The 23,585-nt window shown below is 49.3% G+C and overlaps 2 protein-coding genes across 8 annotated transcripts in view; one reads left to right on the forward strand and one right to left on the reverse strand.

Annotated features, from left to right (window-relative positions):
• Positions 1-694: 694 nt before the first annotated feature.
• JOSD1 (Josephin domain containing 1) lies at positions 695-12,168 on the reverse strand. 4 transcript variants are annotated; one of them, XM_060656332.3, is made up of 5 exons: positions 11,962-12,168; positions 10,796-11,628; positions 3,946-4,074; positions 3,631-3,825; positions 695-2,802 (listed from the first exon to the last, which is right to left on the reverse strand). In XM_060656332.3, exons 2-5 carry the CDS (start codon positions 10,978-10,980, stop codon positions 2,703-2,705), a joined length of 609 nt encoding a protein of 202 aa, XP_060512315.1. In that variant the 5' UTR covers positions 10,981-11,628; positions 11,962-12,168; the 3' UTR covers positions 695-2,702. The 4 variants fall into 4 exon arrangements, with proteins under 4 accessions (XP_060512315.1, XP_060512316.1, XP_060512313.1 ...); XM_060656333.3 differs by having other exon boundaries at positions 11,905-12,168; XM_060656330.3 differs by having other exon boundaries at positions 11,889-12,168.
• A 2,047-nt stretch (positions 12,169-14,215) lies between these two features.
• Positions 14,216-23,585, forward strand: part of GTPBP1 (GTP binding protein 1) — a 35,980-nt gene continuing 26,610 nt past the window's right edge. Inside the window, exons 1-2 of one of the 4 annotated variants that reach the window (XM_078449449.2) lie at positions 14,216-15,545; positions 18,587-18,698. In XM_078449449.2, coding sequence (XP_078305575.1) covers positions 15,354-15,545; positions 18,587-18,698 — 304 coding nt within the window. In that variant the 5' untranslated portion in view covers positions 14,216-15,353. Of the gene's footprint in view, positions 15,546-15,730; positions 16,200-18,586; positions 18,699-23,585 lie in introns of those variants that run through there. The other 3 variants (XM_078449450.2, XM_078449451.2, XM_078449452.2) reach the window with 3 other exon arrangements.

Genomic DNA, 23,585 nt, shown 5'->3' on the forward strand with positions numbered 1-23,585 from the left:
GGTCTACAGTGATACACAGTTATAAAGGATTTGTGGGGAATGACCTACTACTAACTTCTGGTCTAGGAAGGGAATGGTGGCAAATAGAACTTTTTTGGTCCATTTAAAAATAATTGCTGAGATGAGCTGATTATGAATTCCAACTATAGCCCTGCCTTTGAACCTTGCAGTTTTTGCATTCAACGTAAATTTTTATTAGCAATGTGCTATTAACAATACTGAGCCTTTTATGTGTATTGTTTATCAGAATGATGCTACAGAATTTAGGGTGTAGTGGTAGTTCTGTTTTACAGAGGAGGAAACAGTCACAGAGAGGTTGGATAATCTGTGCCAGACCGCCCAGGAAATGATGGATCTGAATTCAAGTCTAACAGGCCCCCTCTGCTATGTGATCTTGATCTTGTTAACCAGAGAAAAACGCTAGTCATTTGTCAGGGCTGGTAACGAAAACTTGTACTTATTAGGATTCCTCAGATTGTTAAGCCTAGTTTTTGTAAATTGAAAAGTGCCTCAGGATTTTGAACCAAATTTAGTGCATATTTTGTCTAGATTTTTGAGGGGAGAGTTGGACCAAAGCACAAAACAGCTCTAAAAGATGGCTGAGGATGGTAGTGAGTTTCTTCTGAAGCATCACCACACTAATGTTTACTTTTTTCCTTTACAGAATTACAAATTCAGGCAGACATATAACATGTACGGAGTTTTCCATTTTTAATATTTGGTTAAACAAAATACATCTTTTGTAAACAAACCCAGCACAAGGCCAACAAAAAAAAGGAATAAAAGCAAGAAAAACAAAAAGCCTAGGGTTGCCCCTTATTGGGCATCAGGGTCAGGCCTGCCCCTTTCCTTAAAGGACATGGGGCTTTTTGCCCTTGGGCATCAGCATGGGTCCCTGTTCCTAAGCACCAGAATTGGATATGAACAGAGAAACCAGCCCTGAAATGTGTCAGCGTCTTTGCATATCCCATTGGCTCATGGACTCCAAGTGCACGGGGACTCCTTTGAAGTGCCATTTGCACAGGCCCAAGCAGATTGGTGGAGAGGAGTTCCCTCCTCCCCCTCCCAGGAAATGGCTTACTATCACTGACAGTGCCCGTGGACCCAAGGTCCTGCTCGTGACAATCAGGTTGGCTGTAACTTCTGGCTGGTGGTGGTTGGAATGTCATTGTGCAGGGGTAAGGAGCTCCCTGTGGTGCCAAGCAGGTCTGGTGTGGAAAATGGTGCAGAAGAGACTGCAGCCAGTTGCCGAGAGGGTGTAATGCAGTAGCCGCTTGGTGGCCTCTGTTACTCAGCATAAAAAACGGCCTCGTTGGATTGAAGATACATGTGCAGAAAAAGTGCTGGTGTAAACATGCACTCCAGTCACAGTGGGGAGAAAGCCTCAGCTTCGTCCTGTCAAGCCTGCTCAGTCTTGACGCGCAAGCCCCAGGCCGGCTTTGCCGCTGGAGAGGCGTGTGGCCAGCGGGGCAGCTCTCAGACCTGCCAAGACCGTCGATGTGTAAGCGGCAGACAGGCCATCCCCGCCCGCCCCCCCACCTCGAGGCAACTACGACCACTTTGGTGACGCGCCATGTGGTACACTTCCCCTCCTTCTCTTCTGTTTTCCAAAGTTACAGGAGAAAAGTGGCCTACAGCTGTTTCAAGAGGTAGGGGGTAGATCAACTTTCAGTTGACGTGTAAAGGAAACCAAAGACATGACAAACCCGGGTCCTCTAACGTGATGCACATAAACACCCAACTGGAGGGCTCTGACTCTTGTCACTATAGGGACTCAGCCTGGGACTTCTACCAGTTCTAGCTGCTCTTAATCTCTGAGAGGCTTGTCTTCACGATACTTGCCTCACCCAGCTGTGTCTCAAACTAGTGGAATTTGCTATCAAAAGCAGACTTGTTTCCTGACTCTGCCAGAGTGTGTCAACTGGGAAAACTGCCCTTTTGCCTGCCTTGTGCCCAGAGCCCCCTAAATCAATGTAGTGAAGCGGCAGGGACAACGCTGGAGCGAGGCGGACAGGCCCCCCGGGCCTGCCCCAGTCTGGCTTCCGCCACGTCCTCTTAGGTATCTAGCTCACCCTGTCACACTAGAATATTGCGGGCCTCAACCACCCGGCGTGGAACGCTAGAGAACTTTTCATTATAAGACTCCAAGGATGGCCGTTGACCACCCTTAAAAACGGGGGTAATGGGTGGCATTGAGGGTTGGAGACGGCATGCTGTACCACTGCTGGCGTTTTGGAGATGGTTTCCTGAGAGGCCCTTCTGCTCTGGGTCCGTCAAGCCAGTCGCGTGGGCTTCGCGTGTACTATGTATTCAGACCCACTGGTTGCCAGTAAAGGGGAAGTGGAGGCAGCATCTCCAGGTGAGTCACAGCAGCAGTGAACTCCAGCAGAGCCTCTGTCAAGTTCTCGTGGGAATGGGGAAAATAAGCTGGGACCCACCTTCCTTTCTCCTCTCTGAAATAAAACAAGGGTCTTCCAGAGCTGGCCCTAAGCACACAGAGCTCCTACCTTCCTTTCCCAGGAATGAGTAACGCTGGTTGCTTCTCGTAACAGTCCACACATCTGTCCTATTGCACTGTCAGATCTGAGGGCAAAACCCAGTGAGATGTTTGGGGAAGTGGCAGGGGCAGACCCGCTGTATAGGCCACAGCAAGTTACAGACGATTTCGGGGCTGAGGTGAGGGAAGGATGGGTAGAACTGCGTTACACGTCAGCCCTCCAACTCTGATGGGCCTCCACCTCTTCTGGTACCACCAGCAGGAGTTCACAGTTCTTTCCTCGCAAGTGATGTTTTAGAAATTTCCTGTGGGAACAACGGGTAGATGAAAGAGAAGATGAAATGCTGGTAAAACTGCAAATTCCAGTCTCAGGGCCGTGTGTTCACCAGTGACCTCCTCAGCTATACCCTCGGCAGCCCCCAAACTCTCGAGTAGGGATCTGTTCTTGCAGCTTCTGCAACTGGCTACCCCTCGATCTGGCCACTTAATTTCCAAGCTGAATTTTCGCTCATTCTCATATAGAACTGCCAAACTATCGGGGCACCTGGGTGGCTCAGTCGGTTGAGCATCTGACTTTGGCTCTCGCAGTTGGTGAGTTCGAGCCCCGCATCAGGCTCTGTGCTGACAGCTCGGAGCCTGGAGCCTCTTCAGATTCTGTGTGTGTGTGTGTGTGTGTGTGTGTGTCTCTCTCTGTCTCTCTCTGCCCCTCACCCACTTGCATTCTGTCTCTCTCTCAAAAATATTTAAAAATAAAATAAATAAAAGTTTCTTCTTCGGTCTCTGGGAAATTTAGCCCTCTCTGGCCTGAATGTCTGTCTTCCTCCCTCTGAACTGGCAGCTTTACCATCAGTTGTCTGAGTACAGAGAATGCTACAATGCCAGTCCTACCAGACCAGAGGGTCAGCATGCCGGGGGCTGGGGCTTCTCTACCAAAGGGACTTCCCGTCCTCATGGGCCATCAAAGATTGAGGTGTTTCGAGCCCGAGACCCTGTGATTCTAAGCAAGGAGGGGAGAGGATCCCAGGAGCTAGGAATTTCATCTCCTTTGTCGAGTAAAAAGAAAAAAAAAGAAAGACGGGCTCAACTTCCCCAACACACCGACGGAAGGAGCCCAGCACGTTCCCAGCAGGTACCTGAGCTCGCTCTCGCCTCCAATCCACTCGGGCATCTTCAGTTTGGAGTCGAGGTTGTAGTAGGCACCTCCCACCTCTCGAACACAGATCCAGTGCTGCCTTTTGAGAGGCAACTTCAGCGGACCCCAGCACAGGCTGGAGGGCAGGTTCATGATGAAGCCCATGACGTTAGTGAGAGCAATGGCACTGACATCCCTGCGGAGGAAGAGCGGCGTCAGGCTCCGAGGCTGTCCACGCCCCAAGGTCCCCCCGGGAGCACCTCCCCACGCGTGCCCGAGCAACAGTCCTCATCGGGTCAAGCCTGGTTCGGGTTACCTGCGCTTGTCCCACCAGACAGCTTCGTAGCCTTTGGTCTGAAGTGCTGCCATAATGACGTTCACATCGTAGTTCCCGTTTCCTAACATGCTCTTCTTGTGGGGCGTCACCATGGTGTTCGGAGACAGCCTGCACGCGTGCAAGGAGCCGGGCTGAGACTCGTGGGCCCGGCCGCCCGACCTCCTGCCCCACACGCCCCGGACACCTTCCAGCGTCCAGCGCAGCGCGCCCCCGCAAGGCCTGTTCCCCCCACTCAGGTACAAGGTAGCTCAATACTTTACCGACGTATTTTACAGTCGGGGCTCCTACTGCACTAGGGATTGCCTTTCTTCTTATGCAAAACATTAATTCGGTGGTGCCAGGGCCTAGCTGTCTGTCATCCAGAAAGTCACTGGACACAGACTGTACTCTTATGATGGAGTCTCATTTGTGAAGCCCCTGGCCTATCCCTGTCTGCGGCCTTCTTCACTGCAGACCTTCCTGCTTTAATACAGCCATTTTTTTTTAAACATTAGAAAACAGTAATTGATATTTTCATTTGCGTGGATAGTATTTTTTGCTACTCTTGTTTTTTTTACAGTTTAAATGCTTTCCATTTAAGGCTTGCACACTTGGTAATCATTAATCCTTAAATACTCCAAGGGCTACAGGAGCCCAGGCATGAAACAAAAACGTATGCACCGGGGCCACGTGTAAAGCACTAAGAACTAATAAGGCCTACATTAAACTGGCATGTCTGAGCCACCTAAAGCATTTCAAATATACGTGTCTGGTTGTGTAAGTACTTGAATAAAAAAAATTTTTTTAAGCTTATTTATTTTGAGAGAGAGTGCATAAGCAAGGGAGGGGCAGAGAGAGAGAGGGAGAGAGAGAATTCCAAGCAGGCTCTGCACGGTCAGTGGAGAGCCCAGCACAGGGCTGTATCTCCTAAACTGTGAGATCATGACCTGAGCTGAGATCAAGAGCTGGAAGCTTAACCGACTGAGCCACCCAGGCGCCCCTGGAATAAAAAAGTTTTTAAAAACTGAAACACAAAGAATCAACTGAAAACAATGTCTGTGCCAAACAAAACTCAATTATGGTCCACGCGCCCACCCCGCTCTGGGCCATTTTTGGCTGGGCCTCATCAGCTACTCCTTTGTCTTCAGCAAGGTCAGCTCCGAAGGCACTTCCAGTCCTATTATTTGGTTTTCACAGGCTTGTCAGGCCGGGACTTGAGGAGAGGCCTTCTTGAAGGAAGGGCTGGATTCCTTTTGCCGGGCTGTGAAGGGAAGTGTGAGCTTCTTGGGAACGAACGTGGAGGGCAGTATCCAGGAAGCCGCTAAGGGCCAGCTCCAGAGGAGAGCCAGGGCTCGAGGGCAACTCTGAACACTCAAGAACTCTTACAAAGTTGTTTTTTTTTTTTTTTAACTTCTCTGTACACGGTGACCACACTGGTATTTTTTCAAACATAAAACATTCCTCCCACTGCTTAAACCTTTCAATGGTTCCCAAAGCACTTAAATACAAGCTAAATGATTTGCTTTCTAGGCAAGGCCCTCAAGACACTGCTGACCTCATCCCTATCGCTGGGCACAAAGACCTTCTCTCTGCTACTTAAACACACAAAACACCTTCTCACCCGAGGGCCGTTGCACGTGCTCCCTGTTTCTACCACACTCACTGTTCTGCTGTCTGGAATGCTCTTTCCCTAGGTCTGCACTTGGTTTGCTCCTTATTATTTGGGTCTCAAGTGTTAGTGCCTTAGAGGCCTTCTCTGACCACCCCAACCTTCAGTTTCTTCCAGGCACCAGCTCTTACCCCACCTGCTTTAATCACAGCCCCTGTCGCCACCAGACGCGTCTGGTTTTCCACACTAGAATGACAGGTGTCTCCATCCCGTTAGGGCAACCCCACCAGGACCCAAGGGGTGCCTGGCACATAACAGGTGCTCAAGGAATGTTTATTGAAACATTCACCGTGTTTATTTTGTTGCTCTCTTTCTTGGGAAACTTTCGTAGCAGACCCTTCCAAAGAGCTTGTGTGCTTGTTCTCCAGAGCGAGCAAAGAAGAGGGCTGGAGGACACTAACCTTCACTCTGCAACCAGATTGCATCTTACCATCATAATAACTACTACTTATTGAAAAATTTCGTGCCATGCCGTCCAATGCTAGATCCTTTCATATGTATCTCACTTAATTTTCACCAGAAACCCATGAGGCTGTAAGTTATTCCCATTTTATAGGTTAAAAAACTGAAGTTTGGTGATTTAAAATGACTGGCCTGTAATCGCTTATCTTGTAAGTGACAGCACTAGGATTCGTTCGTGCTTGGGTTTGTCTGACTCCAGTGCTGTGCTTCCCGTCTTGTGTCGAGGAGCCGAGAATCAGAGTGGGTGGTGGTAGCGGCTGATAAGAGGAAGAGCTGGCACACCCTGGGGTCTGGGGCTAAAATGCAGCTTAAGAGGACAAAGGCCCTCAGTAGGCTCTCGTATTAAAATAAAAAAGCATATGGAAGCAAGCCTAGCTCCAGGTATATCAAGCTCCTACCCTTTCACTGATTTTCCAGTAGCTTCTCCCTACTTTCAGTGAAGTCTCTTGCCAGGAGATGCGTGAAGGCTCCAACAAGGAAATTTCCAGGCCTTCTACCTTGTTCACCATTTTACTCCCTACCAAAACTTACAGCCACGCTCTCCCGAGGGTGCTCCCAGAGGATCACAGAAGGTGTTCAATACAATAACGGCTGAATGAATCAGGTAAAAAGGTTTCCTGCAGGAATTCCTAGAGCCCCGAATATGCTAATATTTACCTTGAGTCTTGAGGAGACAGGGTACGTTGCGGTTCCCAAACGTATCTGACCACACATTTTTTTGAGGTGCACCTTACAGGAGTTTCCTAGGGTCTCCTTGTCCCATACATTCTATCTCCGATTCCCACCTTCTCCTGTCTATTCCCATTGTCTCTCCCTGAACTGGAGCCTCCTTGCTCCATATCTGGGCTTTTGAAACAGGTTCCTAAATTGATCTCACTTCCAAACTCTCCTTCCACCAAGTCCCTTATATGTTCCTGCCACACTCACCAAGGTACGATGTTCTTACTTTCATGTAAGAACTGCCCGCTGGCTAACCCCAACCCTCCCGGCCCTACGGGGCCTGCTGTCCCTTTGGGCTTTTTTAGTGCACTTCAAACACCACGACCACACGGCCTCTATTCTCTCATCGTATTTCCTGTTCCAAGCCAAATCCTAAAGCTTCTTCAAGGTCAACCTCACATCCTACCTTTGCCACAGAATCCTTCCTGGCTCCTGTGTAGCAGAAAATACAGGGAGATGGGGAGGACTACACATTATCCTAGCAACCAGCACCGGGACTAGTCGTGAGATTTAATCTCCATGCCTCTTAGCATATCTGTAACAATGGGAACGATTCCCATTTTACAAGACCATTAGAGAATTCCGTTGTCTTATACATGTCCAACCAAACAGCAAACTCCTGAAGCAAAGGGGATGGCTCTGCTACTCTGCAGCCCTCACAGCTAAGCAGTGGCAACTGAGTAAACATGTGTCGCCCAGATGATCAATACAGGAAATGCTGAGAATGGCTTCCACCTCATTCCCAGGGTGGTCATTTGAATACACGGGGTCCGTCCAGTGTGCCCGTTATATCAGTACTTGTTTTTACTTTAACGATAGTCAAATGCCCACTGTGTCAGCTACTCTTATGAGGTTTCCCTCTTAATCCTTCCAATAGTCCTGAGACAGAGGTTAATCTCACAGAGTGAATAAGGATGCTTATGGTGATTTGCACGATCACATATACGGCTGGTGAGTGGTACAGCTAAGATCCAACCCCTTCCCCTAAGACTACGCTCAGCAGTGTCCTGGACAGTTCAACACACTGGACCCACTGAACTCCCTGGCATCCTGTTCTGTGATTGTTTTCTGGAGACTCCTTGGCAAACTCTTGCTCGGGACGGCTTTAGTGACTCGGACAGAAGTTCCGGACTATAAAGCAAGCCTCTCACTTCTGTCGTCACAGCCACAGGTTGGAGCCATGAGATCTGAAGTGATCTGTAAGTGAGAAGACAGGCTCTTGCCAGGTCTCACTAATGCCTAGGCACTCAGCTGAGTTCCTGGTCCTCCCTGGAGGTTACCACTGTGTCTGGCTATGGTGGTGAGTTCAGATTTTAACAACAACAACAACATGTGGAAACATTCATGAAGAGTCCTTTCTCTCCTAATTATGACTTTCCGTTTCATCACGTCTGAAGAATGTGCCATTAGAAAACAGGGCTCAGAAGAACTTCATGATGTGTCTTTAAATCATTAAATACATAAAGCACAGATCACAAGGCCGGGCACATAGATGTACTCTGCAGGTACTGGTGATCATGATGTGTTTGCCTGGCCCTTAGACAAGGTAATTTCAATCTCTGCAGGCTAACATTCAACGCCATTTCTGAATTTACCACCACCACACCTTTAAATGTGGCCCCTTCCACCTGCTCAGGGACATTTTACTGGGGAGGCTGCATTTCTTTATGGTAGAAAACGCTGGCTGTTCACCAATACCTAAAATCTCTTTGTCCCTTCCAGCTTGCATTAGATTTTTTGAGCGGTATCAGCCTGGTTTCTGTTTAGATTTTAACAGCTATTTCACCTGGGGAAGGGATGCATAGCTAGCTGCAAGAACATTTAATCACTGAAAAATTGAGGAGAGCCTCGTGAGGATGGTTCGAGGCCTGAGGAGTTTCTGAGTAACAACTCTGCAAGGCTGCCGCTCTATCATTTCACTTCCCAATGTTTCCTTTTTCAGCGCAGAGGGACACATACGATGAAATGTTCAGGATCGGACATCCGCATCTGAATACATGCACCACGTCACCTGCCCAGTTTCTGAGCTTTTCTCCAATTTCACATGTTGAAAACTGATCCTTTTCAAACCAACGACCTCTTTTGCCATCACTGCGGCGGTTACCACGATCTTCAAATCCTGGACTCTGCCACCTTGACTCCTCTCTTCCCCATCCCCAGGTTCCTGCTGAGCCACTAGCTTTGGTTCTAAGTCCCTGCTCATTTCTATTCCAAACATGAGTCATCTCAAGTCCCATAACTGTATTGAAACTCCACCCTGCCTTTGTATTTCTTTTTTTATCTGGCTAAAAGCGAACTGCTCCGATGAACTTCCTCTCAACAAACAGCATTCATCAAATTTTTTCTCCCATTTCTCCCAGCCATCAGCCACATCTTCAAACAGGGACAGAACTTTGTATCCGGGAATTTGAAATTATCTGGCTAAACCTGCCAACATTACTACTGTTTCCGTTAAGACCCAAACAGATCCTCTTTTCCCCTCCGTTTAAACGGCTCTAAATCCCTCGGGTTTTAACTTCATTTGAGTCTGTTCTCAAGGCCTGGTCAGTGTATGGCTCTGGGATGTACTTAGCGGCTGAGTCCTGTTCAACTTGTTTTCTCTACAGTGCCCAGCAGCGCTTGGCTGGCTGCAGGCAGCTCATAAATCCTTGTTTATACAATTCTATTGCCTCTCCCTCATCTCGTCTCCCCTCCCTCTGATCCCTTTCACACTTTGTTTCTATTTATCCACGCCAAATCTTTCCACCTAAAATACACAGAATTCCACCTCTGGAAGTGGGAACAGAGTGTATTTTCTTACGTACTGGTTTGCTATTACTTTGAGATGGATCCTTACATCGTGCGGACCGGAAACTGGGGAGGCTAGTACAAATTTGCAAAAGCTTTAATAGCCAGGAATAGAACTCCGGTTCCATGTGAGTGTTTAGCAAATATTTAGCATTCTTTCATTCAGGGAAAACACCACTGAAAGAGTCCTGCGATTACCCGCAAACTGCTTATAATCATCATCCATATCTTTGGGCCCAGGCCCAACATACTAGCAGGGTGAATGGATGCAGATAATAGAACTACTCTGACATGCCTTTCCAGGACTCAGAAAGCAGCCGAGCAGATGTCCTGCTGTGTCCAGACACAGCAGAACTAATTCTCAAACCCTTTTGATAAAAACGATTTTAGAACATCAAAGTAGACAGAGAAAGAGCTGAATTTCTATCACCCTGTCAGGTAACATTTTGCAAAGTGGGTTAAAAAAAAAAAAAAAAAAAAAAGGCCATCTAGAATGAAAGGGAAAGGGGAAGAGATCTAGAGTCCATTTCAAAGCACAGCTTTGCTACTTGGAAGCTATTTGAACAAATTACCTGACCTTTCTGCCTGTTTCTCTATCCATAAAATAGAGACAGTAAAATGACTGCTGGGGAGGGGTATACAGAGCAATGCACAAAAAGCACCAAGGCCAGCACATGGCCTCATGGGAAAACTGGGCACGGTGTATAGCTGAGCACCCTGTTTATAAAACCCACAACATTCCACCTCTGATGGCAGGTGACTGAGCGTGTACAGACCTTGTCGCCTTTCCAGACTGTAAACTCTCAGACCAGGGCTTGAGAGGCATTATAGCACAGTGGTCAACAGCACAGACACGAACCTGAATTCAAACTTGGCCCCATCTGTTGTTGTTACCTAAGGCAAATTACTGAACTCCTCTGAGCCCTGTTTGTACCCGTAAAATGGAAATAACACAAATTGCATGGGATTGCTGAGGACATCACACGAGATGACACAACAGAGGGTCCTAGCACTATGCCCAGCCTACAGTAAGTGCTCAATAAATGAGAGTGATTATTATTTTTCCCATTTCTGTGTCCCTTACATCTGCTAACAGCATCTAGCTAATTAATACGTTGGTTTGAAGGCTTACCTAGCGGAGACACTGCCCCACCCACAGAAATGCAGAAATAGCAAAACGTGTAAAAATGGCAAGGAGAAGGAGTCCCCTACCTCTGGAAAATCTCTTGCAGCGTTTCCCGGGTGAAGGCGTTGCTGTCCTGGAAGACGTTATTGAGGGCATGCAGGGCACAAAGCTCCCTGCGCTGTTTCTCATGGTAGATTTGTGGGGGTGCTGCCTGGGGCAGCTCTACAGATTCAGATTTGGCCTTGTCTCCTTTCCATGGCACGCAACTCATGTTTTCGTTTTAGGCTCCAGAGAGGGCTGAAAACACCCCACCCTTCTTCCCTCCAGAGGAAGAATGTAAGTAAGCTTCTCAGTCTTTCCAGGATTCCTGAGGTCCACCTTATTTTCTGATGTCCATGATTTATGCTTGGTCACGGGGAGAAGAGGTTGGAATCAAAAGGAAAAGAAAATCCACCTCTTCTCTTTTCAATAGGAAGATCACTTTTGGATTTAGTGTTATTTCGCCACCGCTGTCAAAGTGCAGAATTTTTTCAAAAATCATAGGAAATCTAAGACCTTGCTTCCCTCCTCCCACCCTCCCCTCCAAACACCCCCGACGATTTTCTTGCTGTATTTTCCTCTCTGCAAATGCCAACCAGGCCTCAATGCAGGAGGACCGAACGGAATTGGTCACATCGCTCCTTTTCTTCCATTTCTTTCGAACCGCAACGCCACCGACTCAGGAGACAAGGCCTAGGTGGTGGGTAAAACGCAAAATTCGAGCAGCTAGCGAGGGCAGGCCAGCGTGGGATCGCGGGCGGTGCTAGGGCCTCGTAGGCGGCTCTCCATCCCCTCGGGTGCGGCGGGGCCCCGCAGGGCGCGGGCCGAGGCGGGGGCGGCTCCCTCCGAACCCGCGGACTCTCACCCTCTCGCCGCGGCCCTGCGGAGGAGACAACTCCGGTCAGCTCCGGCGGTCGGGCGGGCAGCCTCGGAGAACCAGGCTGGCGGGCTAAGCGGCGGGGCGGGTCCGGCCCCAGCCCGAGGGAAGGTCCTGCGCAGCGACCCGCAGGCCCGCGAGGGGTGGGGTCGGGCCCACCCCGCTTCGCCGCCCACACCCCAACCTCCCTGCCCGTCACGTGAGTGCAAGGCGACACGCCCTCCCGCCGCTGCCCCTACTCGCACCGCCCGTCGCCCCCTCACCGCTACTGGCCGCCACCTGACGCTGCGGGCCGCCACCTGGGCCGCGCTCGGGCGGGCGGGCAAGCGCGCGCACCTGAGCCCGACGTCAGCAGCCCTCGCCGGGCGCGTGCTCCGGAAACGCCCTCCTGCGCCGTCCCCGCTCCCGCCCGCCGCGGCGTCACCTATGACGTCAGCCAGTCGTCAGGCGGCGCCGGCTCCAAGGCCCCGGCTGCCACGGGTCGGCCGAGTGGGTGTGGGCAGCGTGGGGCGGCCTAGGGACAGTAGGGCCAGGGGGTGCGGCGGCTGCCGCCACTAGAGCTGGTGCGCGGCTCCTGGTTCCCGGGCTGGCTAGGGCGGGGCGGCCTGCCGGAGTCTCGCCTCGACGCCCGCCGCTCCCCACCCCTCCCCTGGCGTCGGCGACGTTCCGGGGCGGCGACCCGGCCTGCGGCTGCACTTTGCGGCTCTCCCCGCCCTTTCCCCCTCTCTGGGCCAGGCTTCTCGAGCGGAGTGCTTTCGAGAACCTGGACTAGCTCCTCCTGCGTTGACCGTTCTATGTTTGCCTAGCGCGCTGTTCACCAGGTGATTTCCAAGAACCTTACTGATGCGGCCGGGCGTAAATTGTCTTGGTTAGTGGGCCCGCCGCCCCCCACTTCCTTGGGAGCGCTGAGGGTAAGTGCCTCGCCCGGAGTCACGTTTCAAGTGAAACAGAGTCCGATTTCAGTGCCTTGGTGTCGAATTTCGGAGCAATACACTGAGACCACTGTCCTCTCACCCCCCCCCCCCCCCCATCTTACGGGGGTTGACACAGAATCCTCTCTGGGTTTTCTCAAGGTGTTTTGTGTGTCAAGCAGGTAAACTCCCTGTCTTGCGTGAACTTTCCCCCCTTACCTAACTTCTAGGTCATGTGGAAGGCGTCATCCACCCTAGTTGCCCTTCTTCGGGATTTTTGTTCAGGGAATTGGAAAAACAATAAAAAATCATGCAATTCATTTTTTAAAAAGATTTTTAAATGTTTATTTATCTTAAGGCTTATTTATTTTGAGAGAGAGAGGGAGAGGGAGAGAGAGAGAGAATCCCAAGCAGGCTTCTTGCTGTCCGTGCAAAGCCGGATGTAGGGCTCCATCTCCCGAACTGGGAGGCCATAACCTGAGCCCAAGTGGGGACACTTAACCAACTGAGCCACCCAGGCACACCAATTTGTTTCTTTCTTTAGCCCTGCTACAACAGTGACACCATTACATTCACCACAGTTGCTACTTTAAAGCAAGCTTGCGTGCTTACCACGTGGTTGGGAGTCCTACCCTAATCCAGACAACTTTTAAATTATCTTAAATTTTTGTAATTTGTCAACCACCTAAGAGTTGCAGTTCTATTTTAATAAGATTTGTTAATGGAGGCTTGCAAGCACTGTTCTAAGTGCTTACCATATGCTAATTTATTTTCTGCTTTATTTTCTGTGCCTTGAGGTAGCTGCTTCATTTTTTTTTTTTAAGAGGAGACAGCTCAGGCTCAGAGAGGTTAATTAACTTGTTGGGAGGTCACACAGCTAAGTAGTGGACCCAGGATTGAACTTAGGTTCTACCCTGTCTTCAGAAAGAGGATGTAAAAATGGGTAGGGAATTCCCTTCCCCAAATGTAGTTGTAGATTTCTCTATTCAAGTAAAGAAGCACCTTCTCTTGAGAATATTTTTTTCTGGGCAAGCACTATAGTGAGGAGGACATGTGTTTTAGTGTACCAATAGATGTCAGCACATTCTGAACTTAAATTCTTTCTGGAAGAGCCAGTTGGTAAGATGCTATATCCTAATTATTATTCTAGATTACTAATGCTTGATATTTGGCTTTTCGGCCAAATCAAGATTTTAACATTTTTAACTACCTCATAGAGTAATAGGTAGGATAGTTGTGAGCAATGTAGCCAGAATAAGAAAAGAAAAAACGCATTTGAAGAGCTGTTATCAAGACCCTTGGAGTTGAATGACTTCCGGTTCCAGATTCCCAGCTGTTTGTGCACATAAGACTTGATTGTAAAAAAAAAAAAAAAAGGGGGTGGGTGGGGGCAGTCTGGGTGGCTCAGTTGGTTAAGTGTCAGACTTCGGCTGGGGTCGTGATCTCATGGTCCATGAGTTGGAGCCCTGTGTCGGGCTCTGTGCGCACAGCTCAGACTGGAGCCTCCTTTGGATTCTGTGTCTCCCTCTCTCTGTCCCTACCCCGCTCATGCTCTGTCTCTAGGTCTCAAAAATAAATGTTAAAAAACATTTTTTTTTTTTAAAGAAAAAAGGCTTGATTTTAGTTGAAAACAGGAGCAAGTGGAAGTTGCCTCTTTTTTTTTTTTTTTTAATCAGGTGGATCCTTAAAACTGACGGCCATTTTGAACCCCGACTCTTACTAAATCTTGTGTTCCAAACCCTGGATCTTGGATAGGTTACTGTCTCAGTGGCTGCTCTTTCTTGATTGCTGCCTGGGACGAGTGGCCAAGGCCAGATACGCGAGTTTTGGCCAATCTCTAATTTTATCAAGCTTTTCAAACGTTCGAAACCGAGAAAGATACTTAAAACTTGTGCTGATAGTATTTTGGATTGGGGCTTTCCACAACCGATTCTACTCTTTAGGAATCATCCATTGGAAACTACCCTCACAGACCCTAGATCTTGGCTTCACAGTTCACAAATGCGGTGAGGTAGTTTTGGCTTGTATTTTAGCTGGTTGCCTCTTTTTGGTCCCGTAATTGCTCTCTCCGCAGAGGCAGTGAATGGAGAATTCTCCCTAAGGTCAGCGTTTCATTAATTGCCTCGTTCTGCTGCTATAGTATTCCAGGCATCGATCCTACTATTAAAATTGCCTGGAGGTTGCCAGCACGTCGGATTTCGGTCTTGCAGGAATTGCCCGGAGTCATTGAGTTGAGAGGAGGGAGGCGCCTTGTGCAGTTTACTATCTCGCTGGGCGGTGGCCCGAGGCGCGGGACCTATCCGGTGACTAGATTGGGCCTTGCCCCTGTCCATCATCGGGAGGCTCTCCCCGCCGACTGTTTTGCCCTAAGATTTGGAAACTGAGCACCGCCTATGGGAAAGGGGGAAGTGAGGGGCGGTGAGGGTAAACGTTGTGTGTGTTCCCCCATTTATTGGATGGCTGCTGTGTCAGTCATACTCTGCCCGCTCCCGTTGGCTGGAAGGCTCCAGGCAGGTAGCGTGGACGCGGCGCTGCCCCCTCCCGAGCTGCGATCCAGGCGCGTGACGTCTCAGACATTTGTTGTTGGGGTTTGGGCCTCATTAATTATTCATTAGGTACTTGAAAGGGCTTCAGTGATTGGTGGCTAGGAGGCCTGGTCGATTGTTTCTTAGCTAGAGATACGTGTCACTCTTTACGCGGCTGGAGAAGTTTCGCATAAATTATCCAATGAGGGGCAGGGCGGGGCAACGCATATATTAGGCAAATGAGCCGAGGAGGGAGGGGAGGCCGGCTACGAATTAGCCTAAGTTATTAAAGATGGCGGCGGAGCGGAGTCGCTCCCCGATGGACTCGCCGGTCCCGGCCTCTATGTTCGCCCCCGAGCCCAGTTCGCCGGGGGCGGCCAGGGCCGCGGCGGCCGCCGCCCGGCTCCACGGCGGCTTCGACTCGGACTGCAGCGAGGACGGCGAGGCGCTCAACGGCGAGCCGGAGCTGGACCTCACCAGCAAGGTAGGCCTGGGCGCCGGCGGCGGCGCTGAGGGGATCGGGCGGGCGCTGAGGGGGGACAGGGCGGTGGGCCGAGCCGTCTCCGGGACAACGGTGATGGCGCCGGCGGGGGCGGGAGGGGCCGGGCCAAGCCCGCCCACCTGCCGGTGCGGGACGCGTCTGGAGCTCCCGGCCGAGTGCGAGGGGGTGGCCCCCGAGGGCCGCACACCGCCGTCCTCGCCCGGCGGCGCCTACCCGGCCTCCCGCCGTCGGGCTCCCGCCGGGATCGCTGCCCCCCCATCCCGGCTCGGCCACGTGGAACGGGGGCGCCCGCAGCGCCCCGCGCGGTTGCGGTCCCGGTCCCGGAGCGGTGCCGCCTCCCCCGAGACGGCAGCCGAGAGTCGGAGGTGGCTGGCGCAGGGGGAGCGGCGGCGCGGGAGGATCAGGTAGCCCCACCGGGAGCAGGAAGGCCGCCGGGGCTCTGCCTGGTGTCGGGAAAGGAGACCGAAAGTAGTTGCTCGGTCGGAGGGAGGGTTGTCCGAGGAATTCCTGCTCGACGAACCAAAACTGAAAGATGGGCAGGACCCATAATCTCGCCATCCTGGGAGTGGAACCTCATCCTGTATGAATGGAATAATGAAGGACCGTTTAAATCGGGGCTTCTGAGCTTGGGAGAAGGTAGGCAGGAATTAAGGGCTCCGCTTCTGCCTGGCATTGTGAGAATGAAGCAGTAAGTGTAAGACGCGACGGGTGTTTTGAAGGTGCTTAAACATCAATAAAGGAAAGAATGCCAATTTGGGAGTCAGGGCTGGGTTCCCTTTCCTGCCCTGCCACTTAAAAAGGCTCTGTGACCTTGGGAAAGTTTCTTAACCTCTCAGTTCTATAGCTGCATCATTTATAAGTCCAAGTATGTTGTAAAAATGAGAAATGTATTCGACGTGTTAAAAAATAAAAACAAAACAGGCCCAGGATGGAGTCACTTGCCCCCAGAACGGCAACACTTAGTTGCAGCTTCAGCCTCTCCCAGGAGTGAAATTTCTTGGTCGGTACTAGTGAGGTAATCTGCCTGATAAGACCCCCCCTGCTTTTCCCAAAGAGAAGGTAACCTTGCCTGAAACGGATCCTTTCTTTTCTTTCGCTAATAACCTTGTCTCACCTCATTTCTGCCTATAAAATCTTTCCTTTCTGTGCAGCTACATGGAGCTCCTTTCTCCTTGCTGGATAGGATGCTGCCTGATTCATGAATGTAGAATAAAGCCAATTAGATCTTTAAAGTTACTTGATTGAATTTTGTCTCTTTAACAGACCCCGATACATACCACTCAGTAAATGTTTGAAGGGAACTGAACAACTGGTAATTCCCTGTGCAGATTAAATAGCAGCGGGTGGAAGACAGAACATCAATGCCACCTCCTACCTGTTGCTGGATGGTTACAATGAAAGGTGTTTGTCGAGCCTTGAAAACATTTGTGCCTTGTCAAAGTCTGGTGGCAAAACTGCATGAAACTTGACCCAAACCGGAGAGAAGTTCCCTTGCAACCTAAGCAACCAAGTTTCAACTGTTTTCTCTCCCTCTAGTCTCAGCTGCCTACTTAGAAACCAGCTATCTGGCTCCCTTAACAGTCTTCTTGTCTGCTGTCTCCACTACGGTAATGAGAATAGCCAAGCTCAGAGAGAGGGATGGCCAGAGGCAATGTGTGAGGCCATGGGCTTGAAGCAAAAGACCCAGGCAGCACCCAGGTTTACAAGGACAAGCCCTACTGAGTCAACTCAGGAAGTTGTAAGAAATGCACTTGCTTCGGAAGCAGATGAGTCGGGTGTCAGTTCATGGTCGAGGTGCTGAAGAATCCTGAAGACACAGGGTGGGAACGTGCAAGGCAGAGTTGCAAAGAGAGTAGTACCGTCATTTCCTGACCAACTCATTTAATGTTCCGGGATAGGCAAGTGTTACTTCATTGCAGAGCTGGGGAAGTCCTTCTCACTGTTCTGAACTTGAGAAGCCGTAGGTCTGTAAATTTTGATGATATTGAAAAGAAAAACTGACAATGTGGAGAGGGAGAAGGGATGTGTTGATTCCTGAGGAAAAGACTAGAAGCTATAAGTGTATATACGCTTGCTGCAATGGACTTTGGAGACCAAAAGTTCTGAGAGCTTTCAGAGGGAGAAATGATCAGTGAACTGTAGTGGCTAGTTTCATCTGAGAAGGTTTTCCTAGGGCTGATGGGGCGAAGGAAACGAATTCCCACTTACTGAGCCGTGGACTAGGTGTTTCTACATGTTATCTTACTTGGTCTTTGCAGTGGCCTTAGGATTCAGGTAGTATAATCCCTATTTGTAGATTGAAAAACTGAGACCCAGAGAGGTTAAGTTTTTTGTCCAAGGTCACACACAAGCGGTCAGAGAATGGAATCTGACATACCTATTGCTAAATGGCCTCCCCAAATAAGCAGTTTATATTTTCACGTTATTGACAGAAATTTGCAGAATGATGGCGCTAATTACCCGCCTTACTGGTAATGGGTGTTTTGTTGCTGGAGATGAGTCTTGCGGCGGTTTTTACTGCCGATTCTAAATAATCAAGATCTTGCCAGGGCGAGATGGAACCGAATTCTTTGGTTACTGTGAGAACCAGCGGCCTAGGGTGGCGGGAATGGCAGTGTAGGAGCTCTCTGTCCGGTGAACTGCAAAGTGCGGGTAGCAGACTTTGGCACGTAGGCAACAAAGCACGGCTCCTGAATGCCTCCCCACAGTGCCCCGTTGTCAGTTGTGGTGGGTCCTGCCCCTCCTGTCAAGCAGCAGGAAGCAGGCTGCTCACACCCTTTTGTCTGTGGGTTGTGGCTCGGACATACTCATTTTAGTACATCATAGAACTCAACTCCCAAAAGGCTAAGGCTCAGAGGCTATTTCAAGGGAAGCAGAGAGGAGGACATGAGGGGGGCCGCGTAGTTATTTTAGATCAAGATGCTGCGGGGTTCGATCAGGGTCTTTGGGCAGGCCACTGATCTACCTTGGCTGTGGTGCTCTTCTAGTAAGTGTGGTCTTAAGGCTGTTGGTTTCTCTTCTAGCTGGTTCTAGTGAGCCCTACATCAGAGCAGTATGACAGCCTACTTCGGCAGATGTGGGAGAGGATGGACGAGGGATGCGGAGAGACCATATATGTCATTGGGCAGGGATCAGGTGAGCATAGTTTTCCTTTCGCTTTATTGTTAAAAACTTATTTAGAGCGCATTGTCCTCCTTTTATCAACTTCCTGGTCCCGTGTCGGCTGCAGTGATTCTTTAGTGTCTGCACAACTGTTTGGGAGAACATAACAGTGCAAAGTGGTAATACTAACTCCCACCTTAGTGACCATAATATGCTTGATGTCGAAGATTCACTGTCCAGGCGGTTCTACAGATGCTTCCTTGCTGTCTCCAGTACCCTCAATTTGCATAAAGGGAAAGCACAAAGCGAGGAAACTTCTTATCCCAGGTAACAGAGCAAGTCACAGTGAGGTCTACAGTTAAGTCTTCCTTGGGCAGCTCTAGGCCCTTCCCTCTTTAGGCCCGGTTTACGGATCCCATTGCTGTCATTACCTGTTTTGCAGAGAACCTTCGTGATTCTTCTTGACTTCTTCAAGAAAAGGACACCCAGCGTTCCTCCCTTTGGCAAGACCGCCTTGCCTCAGACCACACTGACCATTCGCTGTGGTTACCTGTGATAACAGAAGTCTTCTTTTTCTCCCTGTGAGATCCTGTCAGACATGTAGCCTTGTTACCATTCTGGAAGGGGCTGATCAATGTCCTCCAGCCTGCTTGCTCCATTGTAATGGGGCCCACTGTTTTAGAGGAGGGCAGTCCTCTAAATTTTATCTTGGGCTTTCCCCCCGCCCCCCTTTGGTCACTCCTAGGGATACCCTACCTCAGAGGTACTTTGTGTGGATAAGTTAGGTATTAAAAAATATTCCCTCGATACAAGGCCTACTTACTCTTGCTTCATTATGACATTATTTTTGCTGAAATGGCAGCTGGGCTTGTTAACAATTATGAATTTAGCCTGGACCAGAACTTGGCTCTGTCGTCTTCACAGGAAGCCCTGGTAGGCCTTGATGCGTCATTAAAGGAACAGTTCTTTGCTGAAATGCAGGCTTTGTAAAGGCAGGTAATAATTCTTTTTAGTCAGAGATGGAGAAAAACTCAAAGCCATTCTTTAGCTATTTGACTAGAAGATCTGTTAAGTATCTTCTAAGGGCTTGATACTGTTGCAAAGTACTTTTGGATACTTATAAACTGGCCTCTGACCCGGGAAGAAAGATAGTATATACATAGATAACCTGAGCAGAAAATATTTGGAAATGCCGCAAGACTGACGTATGGAAGAAGGGTTTGATCTCCCAAATACTGCTGTGCTTTCCTTTGAAATGTCTCTCCTATCTGTCCCTTCCATTCCATCTTTGCTGCTACCTTCCCAGTTTCGGGTCTTATCACTTTAAAGAAAGCATGGTCAGAGAGGTAGACACACTGAGAGGCTGCCTGACAAGAAGGGGAGGGGGTTGGTCAGCACTGGCAAGTGCTAAAGACAGCAAGGAGAGTCAGGTTCAGAAAGAGCCGTTCTATTTGGTGACCAGGGGTTTGTTGGTAGTCTTTTAAAAGCGTTTGTTCAGGTGCACATCTGGCCTGCTGTGTTAGGATGAGCCACTCTCAGGCCACTTCACGCTTGTAGAATTGAAGAAACCATATCTAGACCAATTTTGACAAGCGTTGGGACTGTTCTTTGATGGTCTGTATTCTTAGGACCCTGCCCTTCCCCCGCCCCCTCCCCCCCATCATTACCATGCCTTGGCAGCTCACAACTAATTAACCCTCCAGTGGCAAAGCATAAGATGTTCAGTATTCATTATTACATCCACACACCCAAGCATTATCTTTGCATCCACCAATTGGATGCTGTTAGATTCAGTGACTCCTTCCTACTGGAATTCTTTAGAGGTAGAAAGAGAGCATAACTAGTTAAACAAGTTGAACATCAAATAGAGGACTAAACCAGATGCAAGGCCCCCAGGGGTCAGCTTCATTACCGGCTTCCTGTGCTTTACTTCTGTTTATCACTTCCTTCCTCTGTAAAATGGAGTTAATGGCACGCTTCCCCACCCTACCTCAGAGAGATTTTGTGTGGGTAAGTTAGATATTAAAAAGTTCTGGGCAGAGTAATATGTTCATTAAGTATACGTTCCTAATTGTAAAAGGAGGCGGTCTCACCCGGTAGTAGATCTGCCTTTGCCTACTGGCTCTTTTCCTTGTCTTCAAATGGGGTTGATAACAGAATCTGTCCCGTGGCGTCATGGCGAAGATTAACGCTTGACTATAGTATTACAGAAATGTTACCTAGTATTAATCATGGCAGTAATAATTTTTTAAAGATTCCAGGTTAGAGTTGATTGGCCAGGAGATTTTTTTTCAAGAAGAACTTTGTTCATTTTTCATATTAAGTCATGGCTTTCTAAGAACCAGCTCCTGTATTAAAAGTTCAGGGAAATAGGAGGAGTGTCAGGTCTTTGGGGGGCAGTCAGCAAGGGCTTCAAAGAGGAGGTGCCCCTTGAAACGATACTAAAGGGTGAGTAGGAGTTTTCCAGGCTAAATGGAGGCAGTAGTGAGTGAGCTGAGAAAGCCACATGCACAGAGGCACAGAGGCACAGAGGCATTGGTGATCGTGGAATAGTTGGTGGACCAAAAGTGATTCTGTAAAGTGGGAGCATAGAATGTGAGGTTGGGAGTATCAGGAGGGTAGGCTGGACAGATCAGCAGGGCCCACATCTTGATGGTTTTTGAACGCCATATCAAGGAATTAAGACTTTTATCCTAAAAGCACGTTGAGGAGAGTGCATACAGAAAAGGTAAGCCAGATGGCAGGACAGAAATCTGATTAGGTCTGGGCATGGCTAAATATGTGGCCTTAAGTAATTGGACCTCTACAGCTTTTCTCCTTGGCCTTTGTCTCCACTCCTACAGAATGAGGAATGCAGTGCACGCTGGAGAAGGGTAATGTGACTAGGGGCATTCGCTGGGAGGTCTGGATAGACAAGGTGACATTCGTGATTGCCCCTTGGTGTGAAACAGGACCCGGAAGCATTTTGTTGTACCAGAAGCAGGGAAGGTTGGATAGAATTTGGGAGTCTGGCTAGAATGGCAAGGTTAGCAGGCTTTCTCTTAGGAACACTTTCAGTAAGCCCTTCTCTAACCTAGAAGATTTCTAGAGCTAAGTAGGCCATGCGTTTGGGAACTCCTCAGCCCAACCAATCCCTCTGTATTCTTTTCTTTTCTTTTCTTTTCTTTCTCTTTCTCTTTCTCTTTCTCTTTCTCTTTCTCTTTCTTTCTTTCTTTCTTTCTTTCTTTTTTTTTTTTTTTTTGCATTTTGTAAACATTTGAGGACTTGATGGAGGAAAAGCACCCTCATGGGGCATCCAGGGAATGTTTGAGATACCCTGTCCTCAAGATCCTTGTATATAGTGGGGGAAGACATGCATCCAGAACCTATTCCACAAGGGAGTAGTGTGTGGTGTGCTGATGTGCTTTCTAGGATGGGAAATACGTAAGCAAAGGAATAGATCTGAAGAAGTGTAGGGGACAAGGAGGGATGGTAACTGAGCCACTTGCGTTGGGACAAAACAGGAGGAGGTGTGGGATAAATGGGGGAGACCTTGAAGAAATTGGAACCGGTTGCTACTGGACTGGGGGAGCCCGAGGGTTTGACTTGGAAGTAACAACGCCAGAACTGTGCCTGGATTAGGAGCTTGAGCTTGTGTGTATGCAGGATGGGTTGCAGGGAATAAAGCCGGGATGTGCTACGACCAGCTAGGGGTCTTGTAGTGTTTGAGGTGGAACAGGGCCTGAATTGGGCTGGTGGCACTGGATTGGCAACAGGAGAGCAGGGACAAGGACAGAAGGGCGAGGCGTAAAGCTAGAATCAGGACTGGAGGGATGAGTGTTGAGTCTGGGTGACTGGAAAGGTAGTGTTGCCATCAGAAGTAGGGAAGGCAAGGGAGGAACTGGCCGGGCACGAAGAGGAACCCTGGCCAGAGGAAAAGGCTCTACGTTTGGAATTAGAAAACCCAAACGCCCACGGCCCCTTGGCTGTCTACCAGCTCTGAGACCTCTCCGGGTTCTGTTTATCCCATTGCTAAATGGGAACAGTAATGCTTACCCCGTAGGATTGCACGGAGGACTAAAGTGCTTTACTAGCAGTGTTCGTTTTTGTGCTGTGGTTTAAAAAGGGGTGTGGAGTGGTTGAGTTTAGATGCCGGGCTTCTAAGAGTTCTCACGCATGCAACTGGAAATCCAGTCTGGAGCTCTTCGAACAGGACAGTGCTAGAAATGAGTGTTTTTGTCGTTTACAAAGTGACGGTTGGAGCCATAGGATGAGATGGCCAAGGGAAATAAATGTTCAGAGCCTAGAGAAGAGGACCACTGAGAGAGGAAGGAACCAGACAGAGGGTAGAGAGGTAAATCAGAAGAGTTCAGGCAATAGGCAGGCAGCATGGGAGGGAAGTGCTTCGGGAAGCAAAGGTAGGGTAGCCAGCAGTGTCCAGTGTTGTAGGGGGTCAAGTAAAGGGCATTAGATGAGTGGTTGAAGGCCATTAATGACTTGAAAATTAATTTCTTCTAGAGTCCTCAGAAATACAGTCAGCAGGTGTGATCACTCCCTTGAGATGCTTGGTGGTAGAAGGGAAGAGGGGCTGGGAAAAGGCAGTGTAAAGTCTTTGAGAGGCAGTAGAAGAGAAGGGGTTGGGCACATGCTGGGGGATTAGCCTGGGGAAGGGGCAGAGGCACTCACTCTCTGAGACCCAGAGGCTGGAGGAAAAGCCGACGAGCTCTTGTGGGAGGAATTGAATGATCCCAAGTTGAAAGCACCTCGCAGGGATTACCTTACAGTAGACACTCTGGTGATTTGGTTGATTGGTCCATGTCTTTCCGTTGGACTCCCTTCCTCATTCTGAGCTCAGACTCATTTTTTTCCGGCTACTCGCTGGATGTTTCACCTGAGCCACCTCAGTTAAAAATCTATCCCTAAAATCATTCTTAAATTCTC

Source organism: Panthera onca, chromosome B4 (genome assembly GCF_046562875.1).
Source record: "Panthera onca isolate mPanOnc1 chromosome B4, mPanOnc1 haplotype 2, whole genome shotgun sequence".
NCBI classification, from domain to species: domain Eukaryota; kingdom Metazoa; phylum Chordata; class Mammalia; order Carnivora; family Felidae; genus Panthera; species Panthera onca.